This window comes from the organism of the source record quoted next, unplaced genomic scaffold (assembly GCF_019419815.1).
Source record: "Pyrus x bretschneideri cultivar Hongxiangsu unplaced genomic scaffold, Pyrus_bretschneideri_v1 Contig26, whole genome shotgun sequence".
NCBI lineage: Eukaryota > Viridiplantae > Streptophyta > Magnoliopsida > Rosales > Rosaceae > Pyrus > Pyrus x bretschneideri.
Genome location: NW_025999568.1, coordinates 3,146,117 through 3,164,024, shown reverse-complemented (window position 1 = coordinate 3,164,024; position 17,908 = coordinate 3,146,117). Strand labels below are relative to the sequence as shown.

General features: G+C 36.2%; 1 protein-coding gene across 5 annotated transcripts; it reads left to right on the top strand.

Annotated features, from left to right (window-relative positions):
* The first annotated feature begins 933 nt into the window (after window positions 1–933).
* On the top strand, window positions 934–8,936 carry LOC103944852 (probable plastidic glucose transporter 3). 5 transcript variants are annotated; one of them, XM_048587106.1, is made up of 16 exons: window positions 934–1,161; window positions 1,727–1,871; window positions 2,110–2,215; window positions 2,322–2,389; window positions 2,475–2,607; window positions 3,166–3,265; window positions 3,374–3,486; window positions 3,633–3,726; window positions 4,384–4,537; window positions 4,632–4,775; window positions 4,889–4,962; window positions 5,154–5,242; window positions 5,689–5,803; window positions 6,823–7,007; window positions 8,109–8,214; window positions 8,659–8,936. In XM_048587106.1, the coding sequence occupies exons 2-14, from the start codon at window positions 1,781–1,783 to the stop codon at window positions 7,003–7,005; spliced, it is 1,464 nt and encodes a 487-aa protein (XP_048443063.1). In that variant the 5' UTR covers window positions 934–1,161; window positions 1,727–1,780; the 3' UTR covers window positions 7,006–7,007; window positions 8,109–8,214; window positions 8,659–8,936. The 5 variants fall into 5 exon arrangements, with proteins under 5 accessions (XP_048443063.1, XP_048443061.1, XP_048443059.1 ...); XM_048587104.1 differs by lacking the exon at window positions 934–1,161 and adding an exon at window positions 1,248–1,330 and having other exon boundaries at window positions 2,113–2,215; XM_048587102.1 differs by lacking the exon at window positions 934–1,161 and adding an exon at window positions 1,248–1,330.
* The last annotated feature ends 8,972 nt before the right edge of the window (window positions 8,937–17,908 follow it).

The window sequence follows — 17,908 nt, the reverse complement described above, 5'->3', positions numbered from 1 at the left end:
AAAAAACTTTGTACCCAACTTCGTACAAGCACCTTGAAATCACATCTCCCAAAACTACTCATGTACGATAAACTCATAAACAGAAGTACAAGTTGTCGAGCCTTTGTTTTTGCTCCATCAACCATGAAAATTGAAATAATTGAATAACCAAGCTCTCTATTGTTCAAGTCAGTAATGAAGAATTAGTACTTCGGTAGTTGGTTGCTTGTGTGAAGCGTCGACATGCTATTGGTCAAACTAGATTTGTCTGTTACCTGCGATACACAAGATCCATATGACCCGCACAGCAGAGGTGTTGATCTCACGAGCTTTCATTGGTAAATCTCTCTTTGCGTAATAGCCAAACCAGCGATACCATGTGCGGTTCAACTGAAACTTAGAAATTAATTAAATTAAGGGTTTATAAAAAGCAACTTTAACGAAAAACTCAAAGTTTACCTTTTATTTATTTTTACACTAAAAAAATCAATCATGGTACTATTTACTTTACCTTTTATTTTGTCCTTATTGTTAAAATTCAAAGTTTTCAAACTTTTTTAGTTAGTTTTCCTTTTATAAAAACGTTGCTTTCTTAGACCTTGCATGTTTAAAAGTTACAAAACTCCGCTCTAGCAATTGTTAAATTAAAGTTTATAAACACAGCAAGTGATCCATAGTAAAAGTGTTGATTGCGACTCTCTAATAAATAATAAAATACAAGAGGTTTCGGTTTCAATGTTCTAAGTTGACGAATCTGCTAACCTGTGATCAATGATAGATTAAAATTCTCCATAACCTATTCAAGTCTGGAAGAAGTAAATAATCGTGGTTTTCAGTAGTTTTCTTCTTTTTACGAATATATAAATGCACTTGACACGTACACCCCAAGCGTGCATTAGCATTGGGCCGCGTGTCCCCTCGCTCTCTCTATCGAGAAATTTTTCCCCTCTAATCTCTCCGAATATACAGGGGACGGTTTCGAAAAGCTCGCTTTCAGACTTCCTTGTCTTGAGTTGCAAAGCTGACACTGACGCATAACCAGTGCCTCTGCTTCTCCTCTCACCTCCCACCGGCGGAGTTTAGTCTCCTCCATCACCTCCGCCTCCTCCTCCGACGTCTTCTTCAATCTCTCTCTCTCCCCTCTCGCTGTCAGATCGTTTTCCACCTCCGCATTTTACACAGGTACTCAATTTCTCTGTCTGTCTTATGTAAATGCATCATGCATGTGTATATCTATGTATATTTGCATTTTATAGCTCACAGTTGGATTCACCAGAATCCTAGAAAATCCTGTCTGCAGCTGAAAGTTCTCTCTGCTCTACTTTTTCTTATTTATTTATTTGAGAAAATGGTGAGTTTTCTGGTTTCCCATTACTGTGACATCCGAAACGCTACCGTTTCGCATGTGAAGCTCAATTTTCTTCGTTTGTAGCAAGATCTCTCCTGCGTTTGATCATAATTTCTCACATTTGCATGCATATATATATGTGTGTGTGTGTGTGTGTTTGATGTGGATGTCGTATGCTTGTTGTATGATGAATGGATGGTGCAAATTTGAAGTTATAGTCCGTGATGTACCGGATCGGATATTCTATCACTCATGTTCGTACTTTGTACTGTGATTTGTGTGTTAATTTGGCAATGCGGCTCTTGGTTTTCCAGATTGGTTAGCACTTAGCAATATATGAGGTAAAAAATGATGAATTAGTTAGAAATTTAATTGGTCAGTTTTGTCTGGTGGTTGCAGTCGGCTGCACAATTTTCTGTGTTAAATTTTGGACAAGGCTTCTATAATTTTGCTATGCGGGGTCGTCATGTCGATGCCTACTCGGCATACAAGCGTGTGGCGTCCAAGGACCATATCAATGCTTATGACAGAGAAGAAAGTGCAGGTACTCACGGATTGCTCTGTCACAGTTTTTTATGTTTAGTTTTTTCTATGTCCGGGGTGCTACATTGCTTTACCGTTTTCTCTCTTTGGTCCGGATTGGAAATTCCTACATGGTTTGTACATAATTCTTTAGAAGTTTCATTGAAATGAGATTTTAATAAATTTTGAAAGCAGTCTTAGATAATTTGGTTTTGTAAATGGTACATGCGTTTGTGGCTGATTCCTTGTATGGGTTTTAGTAGGTTTAGTGAATGGAAAAGGTATTGGAAACCCTTCATGGAAGCGCTCCTTGCCGCATATGCTTGTGGCAGCTCTTTCTTCGTTCCTATATGGCTACCATCTCGGGTGACATCCCTACTCCTGAAAAACTCAGAATTTTTTTTTCCCTCTTTCTGATTGATATGTCTTTCTAACTTGAATGGTATACTCTTTGTTGGTTTTGCTAATGCAGAGTGGTTAACGAGACACTAGATAGCATTTCTTTGGACCTTGGCTTCAGTGGGAATCCTTTGGCAAAGGGTAATAAGTGTTATTGGATATCAGATCTTTTCTCAGCTAAAAGTATTTCATTATTTGACGTGATATTGTTTCTATTTCAATGAAGGTCTAGTCGTGAGTACATGTTTAGGTGGTGCTTTTGTTGGATCTGTATTTAGTGGTTGGATTCTAGATGGAGTGGGGCATCGAAGGGCATTCCAGATGTGTGCATTGCCGATGATAATCGGTGCATCAATGAGGTATCACTGTTATCATAATATCAATCATGTGCACTTAAAATAAAAAGTAAGTGTGACTGTGTGACCAACTGAGAAATGTTAAGAACTTAAATGGAAGAGTCACACTAAAATTGTGCAAAGAGAAAATTGAACATGGACAAATTAAAGATCAAGAATTACTAATGAGTCAATGACCCCATTTTCATGATCAAAGATTTTCATGCTTGTCCCTATTATTTCTTGCACTCTAAGGTTTCCAGATAAACAATTAAGTACCTTGCTTCAACTGTTCTTATGTTTATGAGGGCTCTAAACCCTAAACCTTATACAAAATACTGAGAATGAAGTTGTCAAGTACTTATGCTCACCTTTTACATGATCCAAACTCGCACGTTTTTCCTTCTTATGCCTCTCACTCAAAGTTTTCCTGATAAATAGAAGCATTCCCTTGCCAAAATTAGAAATTCGTTTACTTTTTTTTTTACATCCATTACAATAAGAGAAAAGGTCAACGTCACAAACTCCACATGTAGTAAACCATATGAGTCATACTAAATAATTTTGTATGTGAATTTGCAGTGCAACAACCAAAAGTCTATGGGGCATGCTTCTAGGGAGGATATTCGTTGGAACTGGGATGGGAATTGGCCCACCTGTTGCTGCTATCTATGTGTCAGAGGTATATAAGAAACTAAATTTGTTGTTTTCTCTGCAACTGTTAGTTGACTTTGCTTAGTTTGCATCATATCTTATTAAATGTTTAAGTATGCTTTGTTTACATGAGCAGATTTCACCAGCTTTTGTAAGGGGTACTTTTGGGAGCTTCACACAAATTTCTACGTGTCTTGGACTTATGGGGTCTCTCTTTATTGGACTCCCTGCCAAGGATATAGTGGGTTGGTAAGATATTCTTATGGGGTCATGGAAAAATCCTGAAGACTTTTCATTTCAAGTTTTGATCCATTTTTTCTTATGTTAGGCATCTTCTTTATTTTCGAACAGTTATCTAATGAATACTATTTTCTATCAACACCGTTGATGCTTAGGTGGCGAGTTTGTTTTTGGGTATCTACTGTTCCTGCTGCTGTGCTAGCTGTTTGCATGGAGTTCTGTGCAGAGAGTCCTCAGTGGCTTTTCAAGGTTATGTGCTCTCATTCCTTAATCATCGACCTTTAAAACATTTGGTCAAGTTAGTTCTCGTGTTTGTACTCAATATAAACTGTCCTATATGTGGTCTTGATTCTTGAATTGGTTGAGCTCTATGCAGCTTTAGTGAAATTGGCTTCTTATTAATTTCAGGCATCTAAGGTATTAACATATTATTACTTATATATAATATTATGTATATTTCGGTATAAACGTACCTGTTGTGTAGTATAATGCACATACCATATATATAAATCTGCAATGATCTGGATTAGTAATTGTGCTTCATTGTCCAGTTCTGGCTCAAAGGAGGATTTGAAATTTGTTCTCTCACTTTCTTCTTTTGTCTTTCTTTCTTTCTCTCTGTTGTAGCCAGTAGAGAAAAGGTTCATTTTCTCTTTGTATTGCAAATGGGTGATGTTAGTGCTCATTATTACTCCTTGGGGCAACTGGCGTCTCTTTGTTCTTTTAGCTGGTTCTTTTCTCCCATATGTATACATGCCTTTTGGGTGATATTATCCAAGGATTATAAGAACTTTCATCAGTTACTCACCTTACAGTACTTGGTATGAGTATGCTTCATTTTATATTTGACCCATTGAAGGCTACTTATCAATATTGATGCTAACAGTTGTTTTTGAATTGGTTCAGAGAGGAAGAGGTACTGAAGCTGAAGCTGAATTTGAGAAACTTTTAGGAGCAGCACATGTTAAATTTGCAATGGCAGAACTGTCAAAGTCTGACAGGGGGGATGAACTAGAGACAGTAAAGTTTTCAGAGCTACTGTATGGCCGACATTTCAAAAGTATATTTTCAACTCCTTAGTATATGAGTTGTTCAGGATTGACATTTACATGCTTCCTTCTGCATGATTACCTTATCGCCTCCATATTTTGCAGTGGTTTTCATTGGGTCTACCATTTTTGCTTTACAACAGCTGTCAGGCATAAATGCTGTGTTCTATTTCTCTTCAACTGTCTTTAAAAGCTTTGGGGTGCCTTCAGATCTGGCAAACACATGTGTTGGAATTGCAAATCTATCGGGTATGGTTGGGTTTATTCTCAAGTATCTTATTTGTCCATATTTGAGATTTGCTTATATGTTTCCTTATTACTATGCTTCTTATTTTTTGGTCCATCTCTTTATACTATTCTAGGGTCAATTCTTGCAATGATCCTGATGGATAAGCTTGGAAGAAAGGTACTTCTTCTTGGAAGCTTTTCTGGCATGGTAAGCTCCTAAAATACTCTGAATATTTGATGCAAACTTTTGAGCTAAAATATTGAATGTTAGTTAAGTCTGTTTTATGGAATCAGTGGTACCCATATTCCATGTGGTCCAACTGAGGTTCTCTCCTTTTTGTTTGCATCAAGTAGACAGTATGATATCTTATCTAACCTTTTATGCATTTCTTGATTTAGGCAGTGGCAATGGGTCTTCAAGTAACTGGAGCAAGTTCTTATACGTCGGGATCTGGAGCATTGAGTCTATCTGTTGGCGGCATGCTGCTGTGAGTAGTATATCAGCTTCAGTCTTGTTTATAGATAGAGAAAAGCTATGTTATTATAAGTATAAGATAAAATAACGAAAAAAAATGCTGTTAGAATAAGACAGATCCTTGAATAGTTTTGGAATTTTAAATGGGTCTTGCACTGGGATAATTAATAGGGTATAAGTGAATTCATTTTAGTTAGCCATTCTGGTTTCTTTCTTTTTCTATATTTAAACCCAATTCTTGCCTAATGATGCTGTAAAACTTTGACACAATTGAGTGAATATAACATTATAATGCGATGCGCCATTTCTGCATAGATTTTTTACTTTAATGCATTGTGCATGCGTATCTATACTTCCACATGCCAATATTTAATGACTTTGAGATTATAAAGCAAATATGCACTGAAGATTTGGGTGTTGGTTGTTATGATAATCTAGATTATGAAATGGTTTTTGCAGGTTTGTGTTGATGTTTGCTCTTGGAGCCGGTCCAGTGCCTGGTCTCCTCCTTTCAGAAATTCTTCCTAGCCGTATTAGGGCAAAAGCAATGGCAGTTTGCATGGCCGTGCATTGGGTAATTGTCTTCTATAGTTCTTCAAGATATGACTCATTGCACCTTTTATTTTCTCCACTGTGGGAGCTGACTGATGACTTATCCTACTCATACCAAACATAGTTTTATGAACATGATATCCGATAAAACTTTGCTACTTGATGATCAATTTCAGTCTATGAAAGCAAGATTTTGGTATTAACACGTTGTCATGGCTGCAGGGGCAGTCAGTCTAAAACATCCTACGATTTAGTGTAAACAGCCCCTCCACAGTCCACCCCCTTTATCCGAATAAAATTTTGACGACCCACCATGTACATTGAATTTGACTATCAATTACTACTTTTTCACCTTAATGATAAAGTGTAGGATGCTTTTTCATCTACAGTGACTTAGAATCTCTGCATAATAATATTCCTTCTCAAGTTCTAATCTTTAATTACATAACTTAAAATTGTAAGCTGGTAAAAGACTTTGAATTTCAAGACAAATATTGAACAGGGGTGAAGGTCTTAGTATCCTAGCTTAATTTTTGGAATTACGTGAGAACATATTTAGCTTTAGAAAATGAGAGTTAATGGGATTCTACTGAAATCCGACAGAACTTTTTATTGAAAAAGATCAATTATCTTTTCTTTGGAATCCAGCCTAACAATTGTCATGGCTGGGCCATTGCATGGTTGATAAAGTAGTTTTGTGATCTTGAATTTGGAAGTAATTCAAAGATTAACCTTGCAAGAATGAACTCTCTGTTTGTATACTGATAGTCTAATATCATTATGGCTTGCTGCAATTATATTTGTTGAAGGTGGATGATTCGGATATTATAGTCTTTGTTCATAATTAATTTATATACTTTTCTACATGGTGGCTGTTCTTGTAAGAATCCGTTCTTGCGAGTTGAATTTGAGGTCTCATTGATATTGCTTCTGTTTGCTTGTAGTGAATGTGCTACTTTCTTCTATAAACAGAGGTTTCATTCTCTTAAGCTTCTAAATTTTAATGCCATCTCTCAATAACGAATTTTGTGCCTTCAACAGGTGATAAATTTCTTTGTTGGTCTGTTGTTTTTACCCTTGCTGGAGCAAATCGGGCCACAAATTCTGTATACAGTCTTTGCTACTTTTTGTTTACTGGCCGTTGTTTTTGTGAAGAGAAATGTAATAGAAACAAAAGGAAAGTCCCTCCAAGAAATTGAAATTGCACTTATTCCACCTCAATGAAGGTATTTATTCTTGTTATTTTATTTGGTGGTTCTCTATTTCTATTATACCAACCCGTTAAATATCTTGGTTTCGTTTAATTTCATAATAAGTGCTGGCAATTTGTACTTGGCATTCCCTCATGTTACGTGTATTCTAATCATATAATTGTTTTCTCAGTATCTCATAATTTTTAGCAATTATCATAAAAGGTTACATTTTGAGGGTAGTTCTCGGATCTAAGGAAACGTAGTTTCTAGTTGCTTCTTTGCAGCCAAAATTTGACCCTTTTGTCAAACCCCCAATTAAAATGAGTTAAAACCAGGTTTAAGCTTAACTGCTGAAAGTATCAAGAGGGCCTAAACAACTGCCCCAAGAAGTGTAAATCCGGAGGTCAAAACCTAACTTGTGTAATAAGCTCTCTGGTGCTACCCCTGGCTCACAATTGCTGGACGCATGTGTGGATGGGGGGATTATATGTGTGAAGCATTCATCAGACCCTAATATGCTCCAGAAGATAATTTGAAAATTCGGTCACTGTTTCAATAATACTTGTGTGCATGCTTTATGGAAAATACTCATATTGTCTGTATACCTTTTCAATTTAGGGAAAAGGAAGCGTGCTTTAATTTAAGAAATAATGTAGAGTGCACATAAAATACATGCACACTATTTTTATCATGCACTATAAAGTTATAAACAGATGGATATTCTGTGCTAATTAGATTCTAAGATATCATTTTTATCTCATCAAAATTATTTTCTAGACACAAATTAAGTGTTTTCTTTTCATGCTTATTATCTTAAAAATAATGCTGTATTTTAGATTGCATATCATGTATATCTACTGAATTTATAAACTTTCCGTTTCCATATCTTTTATCCGAAAATTTCATCCTATTTGAAGTGTTTTTTTATGATTATGCCAGTGTTGGTTTGGCAGAGCTATGGTTCAGAGTTCGGGTTTTGTCTGCTCATTGGGCTTCCATTTCCCCTGAGTTCAGGGGAATTGCTCTTTCCTTAATTTGTTCAGTAACCTTAACTAATATCTCTTTATTTGATTTATCATTGGAAGACTAAGTCAAGATCATTTTTCTTTTCGAATTGTTTGCTTGTCTCTGTAGGTTCTTCAAGAAAACTAGATTACTCTTACACAAAGCTGAAGTCCCTTTACTAATGATGGAACTCATGACTCACTTTTGCCCGTAGCGTATTATCATGCTCAGCTGAGTTGAGTTTCCACTTACCGTTTTTCCTTAACATCCTTGATTACCTGAATAACTTTTGTAGACTATCAGAAAATGCTGCTTTCTAGAAAAGTGTCTGGGTAACGACTCCGGGAGGGGTATAGTGAAGGCGATAACTTTAGTTTATGTCTCTTCAAATTTCGTCTGTCAGTTTCCTTCAAGATTTAACTTTCAGAATAGTCGTCTTTAATCTCCAGTTACTCCCTATTCTTTTTCCAACTAGATGATTGGTCACAAGAATTTTTTCAAGTTGTCCTAAATCTCTAGGTTACCGATATCTGCTGTCAAATTATTGAAGTTATTCACGACCTCGAAGTTGATTCTCTAGTTCAAGCTATGCCACCTTCAAATGGCAGAAACAAAGTTTATTTATTGATTGGCGTGTATTTTATGTTCATCCAAATTCATGTATTGTGTTGATTTTCAGGGAAATAGTGAAGAATAAGGTAGTATGGAAACGTCTGCCCGAATTCCGGTTGAAGTTATCATCTTCGTGTTGGCTGGGAAGTTTGGGAACTAATTACCAGGTGCTCACTCTGAAAGGCCTATGTAAATTATGAGAGCTGTTTTTTTCCTTGAATATTTGTGAGCATTTAAACCTGCAATACAGTGTAATATATGAAGGACCTGACTTCCCGAACAATATATGTAACACAAGTGTTCCATCAAAATTATGACATGATAAAAAAGACTTGAATTTGGTTAGGTTTGAACTAGCCTGCTGAATTAAAACCCTTATTTTTGGGACTTTCGAATCAGAAAATGCAAAGATTTGTACAAGCCTTGGCTGATGTAGCCTTTACTTGGCCGTTTTTATTTATATTTTTTTTATTTTTTAATACATCATTGCATTTACGCTTATGAATAGGGGACTGGAATATGCCACACAATGTGCAAATCATAATAATTTGATTCAAATTCTGAATCGAACTTAACATAAATGCCTTAGCAAAAGTCCTTTGAAGTAATAAATTGTTATGCGGTACGATACTTTTAATTTCATATGGTTTTTTTAATTTTTAAATTTTTTTAAGATGAGTTTTTTTATTTAATACACAAGGCATCATATGATTGGCTTTGTGCTTCCACACGATTGTCAGATCATCACACTAACATATTTTCTAACAGAAAAAAGATGGTAGAGACAATTTTGATGGCCAAAGCAATAGATGAAAAACCTCTGATGAGTTTGAAACATAAAAGACCAAACTGATGAGTTGTCAAAACATAAAGATCAAACTGATGAATTGCCAAGTCGCGATTTCTAAGGTGCAGACAGAGGTTTGAGGACGGTGCATGTGGACGGAACGTGGGCTATAGGATTAAATTTGAACGGTTGAAAATGAATCCATCAGAAAGGGCTTAGTGTGAAACCAGGTTAAAAAAAGGGCCATGAGTTAATGAAAATGGTGTCCACGAGAATTCAAAAAACAAGGAATTAAACTCACCCCCCCTCCCCACGATAGCAATCGTTGAAACTAGAAAATTTTCTTCTCCTCCCAAAAATCTCATTCTCACCCTGTCATCGTGCTCATTCAAAACTTTGGCAGCGTTTGAAAAGTTCGTTGCCGTTCGAAACCCAATTGGATTATTGTTGTGGTTGTCTCTAGGCTCAGTGCACTTCGACATTCATGCATCTTTTGGTTTGAGGGTGACTACTTACACAAAAAAAGTGGGTGGTTCCTTGATTGGAGTAGGTTTAGAATCGTTGCTTCCGCGAAAGTTGACAGCAAACTTGATTCCGGAAACTAAATTTGAAATTTGGAACCCTAGAAAATAATTTTGTTATGTATGTAAAATTTGACAGCAAATTTAGTGTTTATGGTTAATATGCAAGTGGGTTGATGAAATTAGTTGATGTGAAAGTATTTGGAAAATTTGGTGAGATGTAGGTTTATGAAATGTGGTTGACAGGTTGTGTACAAGATATATGTGCTTCAATTTGTTTTGTTGAATTTATATTGTTCAATTGGGAATGATTTTTGTCAATGAATCTTTGTTATTTTATGAATTAATTTGGTATTTCTTAACTCATGAAAGTATAGATGTATGTATAGCTATGAGAACTTGTTGATAGGTTGTGTCAATGATAAACATTGTTGTATTTGGTTGTTATCAGGTTATATGTTGTTCAATTTGGTTGTGATGAATACTTGTATTGTTATGTGTATAGGAGATGGCAAATCATTGGATTGAACTCGCAACAAAAGATGATGAATATTATAGAGGAATGGTTAATAACCTTTCTCAAGCTAGTCATGTACTATGAGACTTGCATCACAAGTTTAATGATGCACAACTTGCTGATTTTTAGGCCACATGCTTAGATTAGCCTTTAGTGGGCAGCAGGTGCATGAATTGTTGATCCATAGAGTGGCAAATCAGGGGTGAAGGACCTAGAGGGACTCATATATTTAATAGATTGTGAGGTCACTGGGTTCACGAAGAAGGACTTTTGCCTTATTATGGAGCTTCGTTGTGATGAACCCTATGATCTAGAGGTTGAGCCTTCCAACATTAGGATGTTGACTAAGTATTTTCCTCAGAAGTTTGGTTTTGTTAAGAAAGTAGCAAAAGTAAGGGTGTGAAGGCAAAGGTAAAGTGAAGACCGCCCCCAAGAAAGCTACAAAAAAGGTTTAAGTGACATGTGCCGAGCTTCAAAGGGCGTTTAAAGAATGCGAGGATGAGGATGATGCATTGAAGATAGGGCTGGTTTACTTCGCCGAGGATGTGTTGATAAGGGCAAAAAGTAATATGGGTGTGAACCTAGAGTACTTAGACCTCATAGAAGACATGTATATGTTCAATAATATTTATTTTTTATCGTTTTTGTTTCATTAGAATTTTATTCCACTGGATTAAACCTATAGGACTTAAGGAATGATGGAACACTTATTCATAGGGTGCGGTATTTCGAACAACTACAGGATAGCCTCTGTTTTGCTGATGCTATGAGAGGGAGAGGAAAAGGGGATGGTGATGCTGAAGGAGATGAGGATGATGAAGATGAACAATTGAGGGCAAGTAAGAGGAGGCAGAGATCCGGATGGGGCTGCAAAGGGTTCAATTATGCCTTTTAGATACAATTTGTTGGTTTGATTGAGTACTAATAAGGATCAAATTGTTGTGATTGTGATGAACACTAAATAAATGTACATGTAGGTGTGGGCGTACGAAAAAATTGCGCAACTGGAGAAACCACTACGCTATTGTAAATGACTGATTTGGCAGCTATCCCAAAAATTCTTCAATGATCGACAAAGAATAAGTAGCCGATCCATGGACAAGTGTAGATGTACATAACTGAGAGTCGAGAGGTATGACTTTATTTCAAAAGTTATTAACTTTATGAAGGATTGTTAAAGTATTTGATTATCTGTGTGAATTTTGATGAATTTTGATGAATATTTATGAATTCTTGTTTTGAGAAATGTCTATAAGAGCAGAGAGGTATGACCTTATTTCAAAAGTTCATAACTTTATGAAGGATTGTGAAAATATTTGAATATCTGTGTGAATTTTGGTCAATAGTTTTGAATGTTTATGAATGATTATTTTGAGAAATGTAATTGAGATGGCTGGTGATAAATGGCAGGCGGTGGAGATTCGGGAGATAGTGCCCATTGAAGCAGAGTGGAACTCAAACTACTAGACATAGGTCGATGATGTTGATGTCATGATGCCAGAAACCCTAACTCCGGATAAAAATGATGTCGGAGAGCTTAAAGTAGATGAACACAGAGATATTAGAGAGAGAGAGAGAGAAAGTGTAGAGAGAGAAATAGGATTTTTATTGACTCACTAAATGAAGATTACACACAGTTTTTATAAGAGAAATTCTAACAACCTTACTAACTATATTACTAACTGTATTTCTAACTGTATTACACTTGTACCCTTAATACTCCCCCTCAATCTAAATTGGGGAAACCCAGTTTGAGATTGGAAGAACATCTGCAATCATTACTATGAAACCAGAAAACTTTACACATAGTTGAACCATCTGCAATATTGCAATTCCTCTTCATCCACCTTATATTCATTCCATGTCATAATATCTTCATGTGTATCACCTTGTTCCATATCAAAACCATTATCATCTGAGTTATAGAACAAGTGATCTTACTGTTGTAAACACCTTCCAACTTGATTCTGCAAATTCCTTGTGTTTGGCAACATCCGTTGTATCATCAAGGGTCACATCATGAAAGCATATAAGAACACCATCTTTCAAAGATAGGATATCCGTTTCAATGAAGTCTGCACCCTATTCAATAGCTTTCATGTATGCAGCAGCAGTTTCTTCAGGAATCTCTCCATTTGAACCTCAATGAGCAATGTTGTATGGAGGAGAAGTTTGTAGAGGCTGTCTATTGGTGGGATCAGCTGCTTTACTAGGAAGCAGATAGATTGGCCTTCCGGAACACCCAACAAGAAGCAGTAGGAACACGAGAGTGCAAAGCAGTGTGAGGAAGCCATCTCTCTGCCTACTCCCTATTGTGTTTCTTGAGCTTCTTCAAGAACTAAATGAAAGATTAAGCTGCAGAGTACCAGTTTAAAGCATAACTTTTCGAGATCAAACTCTACTATGAGTGAGGAAGCTCCCAAAGCGTGTTGTTCCACCTTTACAGAAAACTCCCTCCAAATTCAAACATGTGAAAGTGATTGTCTAGACCAAATATGATACCCATTTTCCCCAAATATATTCACTGCCTCACTACAACATACAGACCAAGATCTTAGAAAAGACTTATGCTACACACATCCAAAAGTCTAATATTGCTCTGCATTTGACAGGAGCCTCTTATAAAGTTGTAACATACCCTCATGCCGGTTATAACAATTTCTTACGGGATTACCCTTCGTGGGATTTACCATCAACAACTTCATTTAACATTGGCTTTGTGCCCACAATCAAAAATAATTACTAACGGCTTCGTGCCAACAAATTTCAACTTCTAATGGCTTCGTGCCAACAATCTTCAAGTACTAATGTCTTCATGCCCATTTCTAATGGCTTTCTGCCAATACTACACTACACTACACTAATGTCCACTGGGTCATCCTTTGTGGATTTTACCAATTCACAACACTACCTATTCATAACATGGAATTACCCTTCGTGGGATTTACCATTAACAACTTCTTCAAACTTCATCTTTTGAGACACATATAACCGGACTTACAGTAGATACATGCTAACAACTGAGCTGGTTAGACTCTGAAATTATAGGATGTGATAAGGGAACATACTGTACAAACTCCTCAATAAGCTTCTGAACAATCTTCTTAGACATCACACTTCTCAGTTTGGCACAAACCGTAATTTGAATAACCATAAACTAGTATATGCCAGAACTCAAGAATTCACACTCATTTCTCCAAACATACCAAGATTCGCAGAAAAATCAAACCCAATAAAGATAAACAGAGCAGAATTTTAGTGAAGCAAAGAGACAAGAATCAAAACCCATCTTTAAGATTGCACCTTTCATTCACTTTTCACTAAAATTCACCTTGTTGAATACCCAAAGAAAACTCAAACTAACCACGACGATCAATATTCTTAAATCCAAATATCCCAAATATTACACTAATATCCCAGAAGAGATTCACAAGAAAGATGAACAAAATAGTGAACATTTTCTTACTGAAACATTTAATCAAACAGATTATGTGCACTGTGAAAATCAGAAATCATGCACCTGATAAGAACTCTAATCTTGAGCCAAAAAACAAAAGAAAACGCCGAGGAAGCAAACCAGAACTATATCGAAGATGCCTCCCAAAAAGAATGAACAATATTGCTTGAATTCCGCACCAGAAAGATGAACACATCAAGAAATTAATTCTGACATACGAATACCAAAGCCAACACCATACTAAGGGCGAATATCTAACCATCATATTTCAATTAGTCTATGTTGATAGGTGTATCTTATAGCAATTTGATCAGCAGCCCAATCTAGTTTGCATCGTGATGGTGGCCAGCAAACACCAAAAGCCAGCAGCGCGAATGGCCTATTTGTCTGTAATCCGCAATCCGACTTCAAAAAGAAAGAGGATTCATCGAGATCAGTGGAGAAATCTCTTATCACAATACAGAAAAATAACCCAGAAGTAAAAGAACGATCACGGAAGCACCCATAAACTTAACCGAACATCTAATGAAACTTTGGAAAGAAACTAAGCTAGAAACAGATGAAAAATAATGGGAAATGAAACCACTAGAATCCAAGGCGTGAGCCTGGTGGCTCTGATACCATGATAACTACATTGTAGTGTTTGGAATTGAAGAGAAAATCAAGAAGAACGGATGAAGAGAATGATGAACACAGAGATATTAGAGAGAGAGAAAAAAAAAAGTGCAGAAAGAGAAATAGGATTTGTATTGACTCACTAAATGAAGATTACACACAGTTTTTATAAGAAAAATCCAAACAACCTTACTAACTATATTACTAACTGTATTTCTAACTGTATTACACTTGTACCCTTAATATCCCCCTCCCTAAAGTTGCGATGCTCACTGTCACAGACCTCCCCCTTCTTCTCTGCACCTCAGCCTCTTCTTTTCTGCACCTCACTGTCATGGACCTGCACCTCATGGGCAGATCGATGTCGGTGAGATGAGGTGACGGCTATAGGAGATGACCGGGAGATCGACAACAACGAGAGGGATGACGGTGAGAACAACGACGGCAAGAGGAAGTGTCGTGGAGAACGAAGTGCGAGAGAAAGGAAAGAGAACCGGACTAATAATCCACTCCTTTTGGAAGGGTTTATTAAGAAGGTGTATACCCGACTATCCTATCCGACTACTTAAATTAATCTGACGATTATTTAGTACGAGAGGACGCCAAACAACCGGATCTGTATTATTAGTTCTATCTAATCCCTTATACGGTATGCCAAATAAGGGCTACAAGGTTTCATAATCCGACAAAAGCATGATTTATAGGCATAAAAGTTTCATCAATATACATCTCATCTCGAATAGTACAAGGATAGTCATTCATCAGATTGGAACTATTCAAGATTGTAGTGGTACTATCCGAAATAGGATTGTCTAAATTAATCGATGATGATATATATTTGTTTTTAGTATCATTCCATATTTTTGATTTCTAAACGTATCAATTAATAAAAACAAAAAATTACCACGGGATGCCTCAATAGTTGGGGACGAATTTCAGACCCGTATTCTATATGGTATATCCTGAGTTCAATTTCTGGATTTGGTGAATTGCACGACGGCGACCAGGAGGACGCCTAAATACCTCTGTGAGTCTTCCCGGCCCTTAAAAGATTGGACTCTTGTGGTGAAGCCACTAGCTAATCTCATTTTTTAGAAGGAAAAAATTAAAAAAAACCAAAAACTATGTCAATTAATTAAGCTAAAAAAAATTATATATGAACTATCAACACATTATCAAATTAGAATATGAAAAAAAAAATCAGAAATTGCATACCAATTATTATAGCATTAATAATAATCTATTTTAAATTCAAAATTTCTATTAAATACACATCTTTTTTTATTTTGGAATGAGAAATGCTAAGGAAATTCTTTCAAAAGTAAGGCTCTCTATGGACTCTACACCATCTCATTTTTTGAAATAATATTTTATAATGTTAGCACAAAAATTGTGCAATAGTTCATGGAGAGTTTCACTTTTAAAAGAGTCTCCTTTGCATTTATCTTTGGAAATTGGAAATTAGGTGGTGGTGGATAGGAGTGTACCAGGTGGTGGTGCAGAGGAGATTTGTGGACCAAGTGGTGGTGGTTTGATGGGGATCCCTTGGGGAGTAGTATGAATGAGTGTGAATATGTGTTTTATTGAGAAGAACGTAACGAAAGAAATGAAAGGCGAGCTACATGACATGAACTAGGAATCTTATCTCACTGCATCCAAAATACATGGTTATGTTGTTAGTAGTGTTTAAATTTCTTCGATACGGTATTTTTCTAGATATATTAAAAAAAATAGAGAAAGATATGAAAATAGGGAGTGAAGTCTAAACTTCACTTATATCAAAGAAACTAAATTAAGTTTAGGCAAAAATCGACATATATTGTCGATATTTTTGACACATCTATTAAATAGCAAAGAAACTCTTATATTTCATACAAAACCAATGTTTGACAATCCATAAAGTTTCTTTTTAAATTTCTATAATTTCCATCGAAAGCAACACGTATTGATATTGACATTCGATATATCAGTTGATATTTCTACAAATTTGGATATCGATATTTCTACTTATACCAATATTTTAAACATTTGGTTGTCACCAGCAAGCAAGATATCTGAAAGCGGTTTAGCTGGATTTGTTCTCATAGGATAGTTGATTGAAATCTCTATGGTCCCAACCCTAAATAGAAAATGAATTTTATTTCTAAAAATTTTCATTAAAAGTTTTTGGCTTTAGGGTTTGGGAGATGGACTTGCGTGAGATGTTTAGCTGAGAAATCTCGTATTTCTGGGTGTAATTTCAACGTAGAAAACTTTCATTTGTTTTTTAATTAAAATTAATGAGGGTGGATTTGCAGCATATGTCAGCATCCTCTTGGGTACGTTCTTAAGTTCCACTCCCATGCGTACAGGTAAATGTTATGTTTGCAAAATGATAATATGAATTTTTATAAATTGACAGTTTAATGGCATAATACGTAAAATCTCTAAAAATAAAATACTCTGGACTTTTAAGTCTTTTATCACGCTTTTGGTATTATAGCAACCAGCAACAACTAGGCTTGCTTGGTGATTGTTGCCATTTTTCTTGTATTTTCAGAGTCGTATGCCGCAATGCAAGACAAAATACCATATAAACTTGATTCCACAATCAGTTATTATGGCTATTCTCAATTGTCGTGTTAAATAAATAGACGTGAGAATATATATTAGACTCCTCTCCTCATCTATAAGCACCACACAAATCATGCATGAGCTCATACACGCACATGCGTGCAAGACGGCGACATACACCCCGCAACCCAACAGAGACTCCTTGGCTTACTTGCCATGGAATCATACACTCCCATATAAAAAAGGACTCAAGGTATTCCGAGTTTCTAACCTCTCCCCCGCAACCCTTACGTTCCAACCACGATCCATATTAGATTGAATTCAATAATTTCTCATTTATAATCTTTCATAGACAATATAAGGCAAGTATCAATAAATAGATACAAATAATCAAATACAGTAGAACAAAACTCATTTATAGCGTTTGAGGGTACAAATATAATTACCTAGCCAAATAGATAGAGTTTGTCCCGATTTGAGCTTAACCAAGTTGATTAGAGTATTGTGCTCTCCTTTTGCATCCACGAGCGAATCTCCCTCTGTTTAATACAAGCATGCTTACACTGAGCTGAATCTGCGAGCATTTAACTTAAAAAGTTATAATAACTTATGATCTTTTAGTCATTCATATGCATCAAACAAATAAATTGACATGCTCTGGTCGTGCTTTCTTGATTCCAGGATACTGCTCTTTCCATGGTCCACCCTCCACTCCAACCAACCATCCTCCCAAGACCTCACGCTCTCCCCGTTGGCCACCTCAAACATGCAGCACTCTAGGAACGATGAAAGACCAGACAAAATATCTATCCAAGGGCTACGACTCTCAACACGCATCGAAGGATTTGCGTTATAATGAATACAATG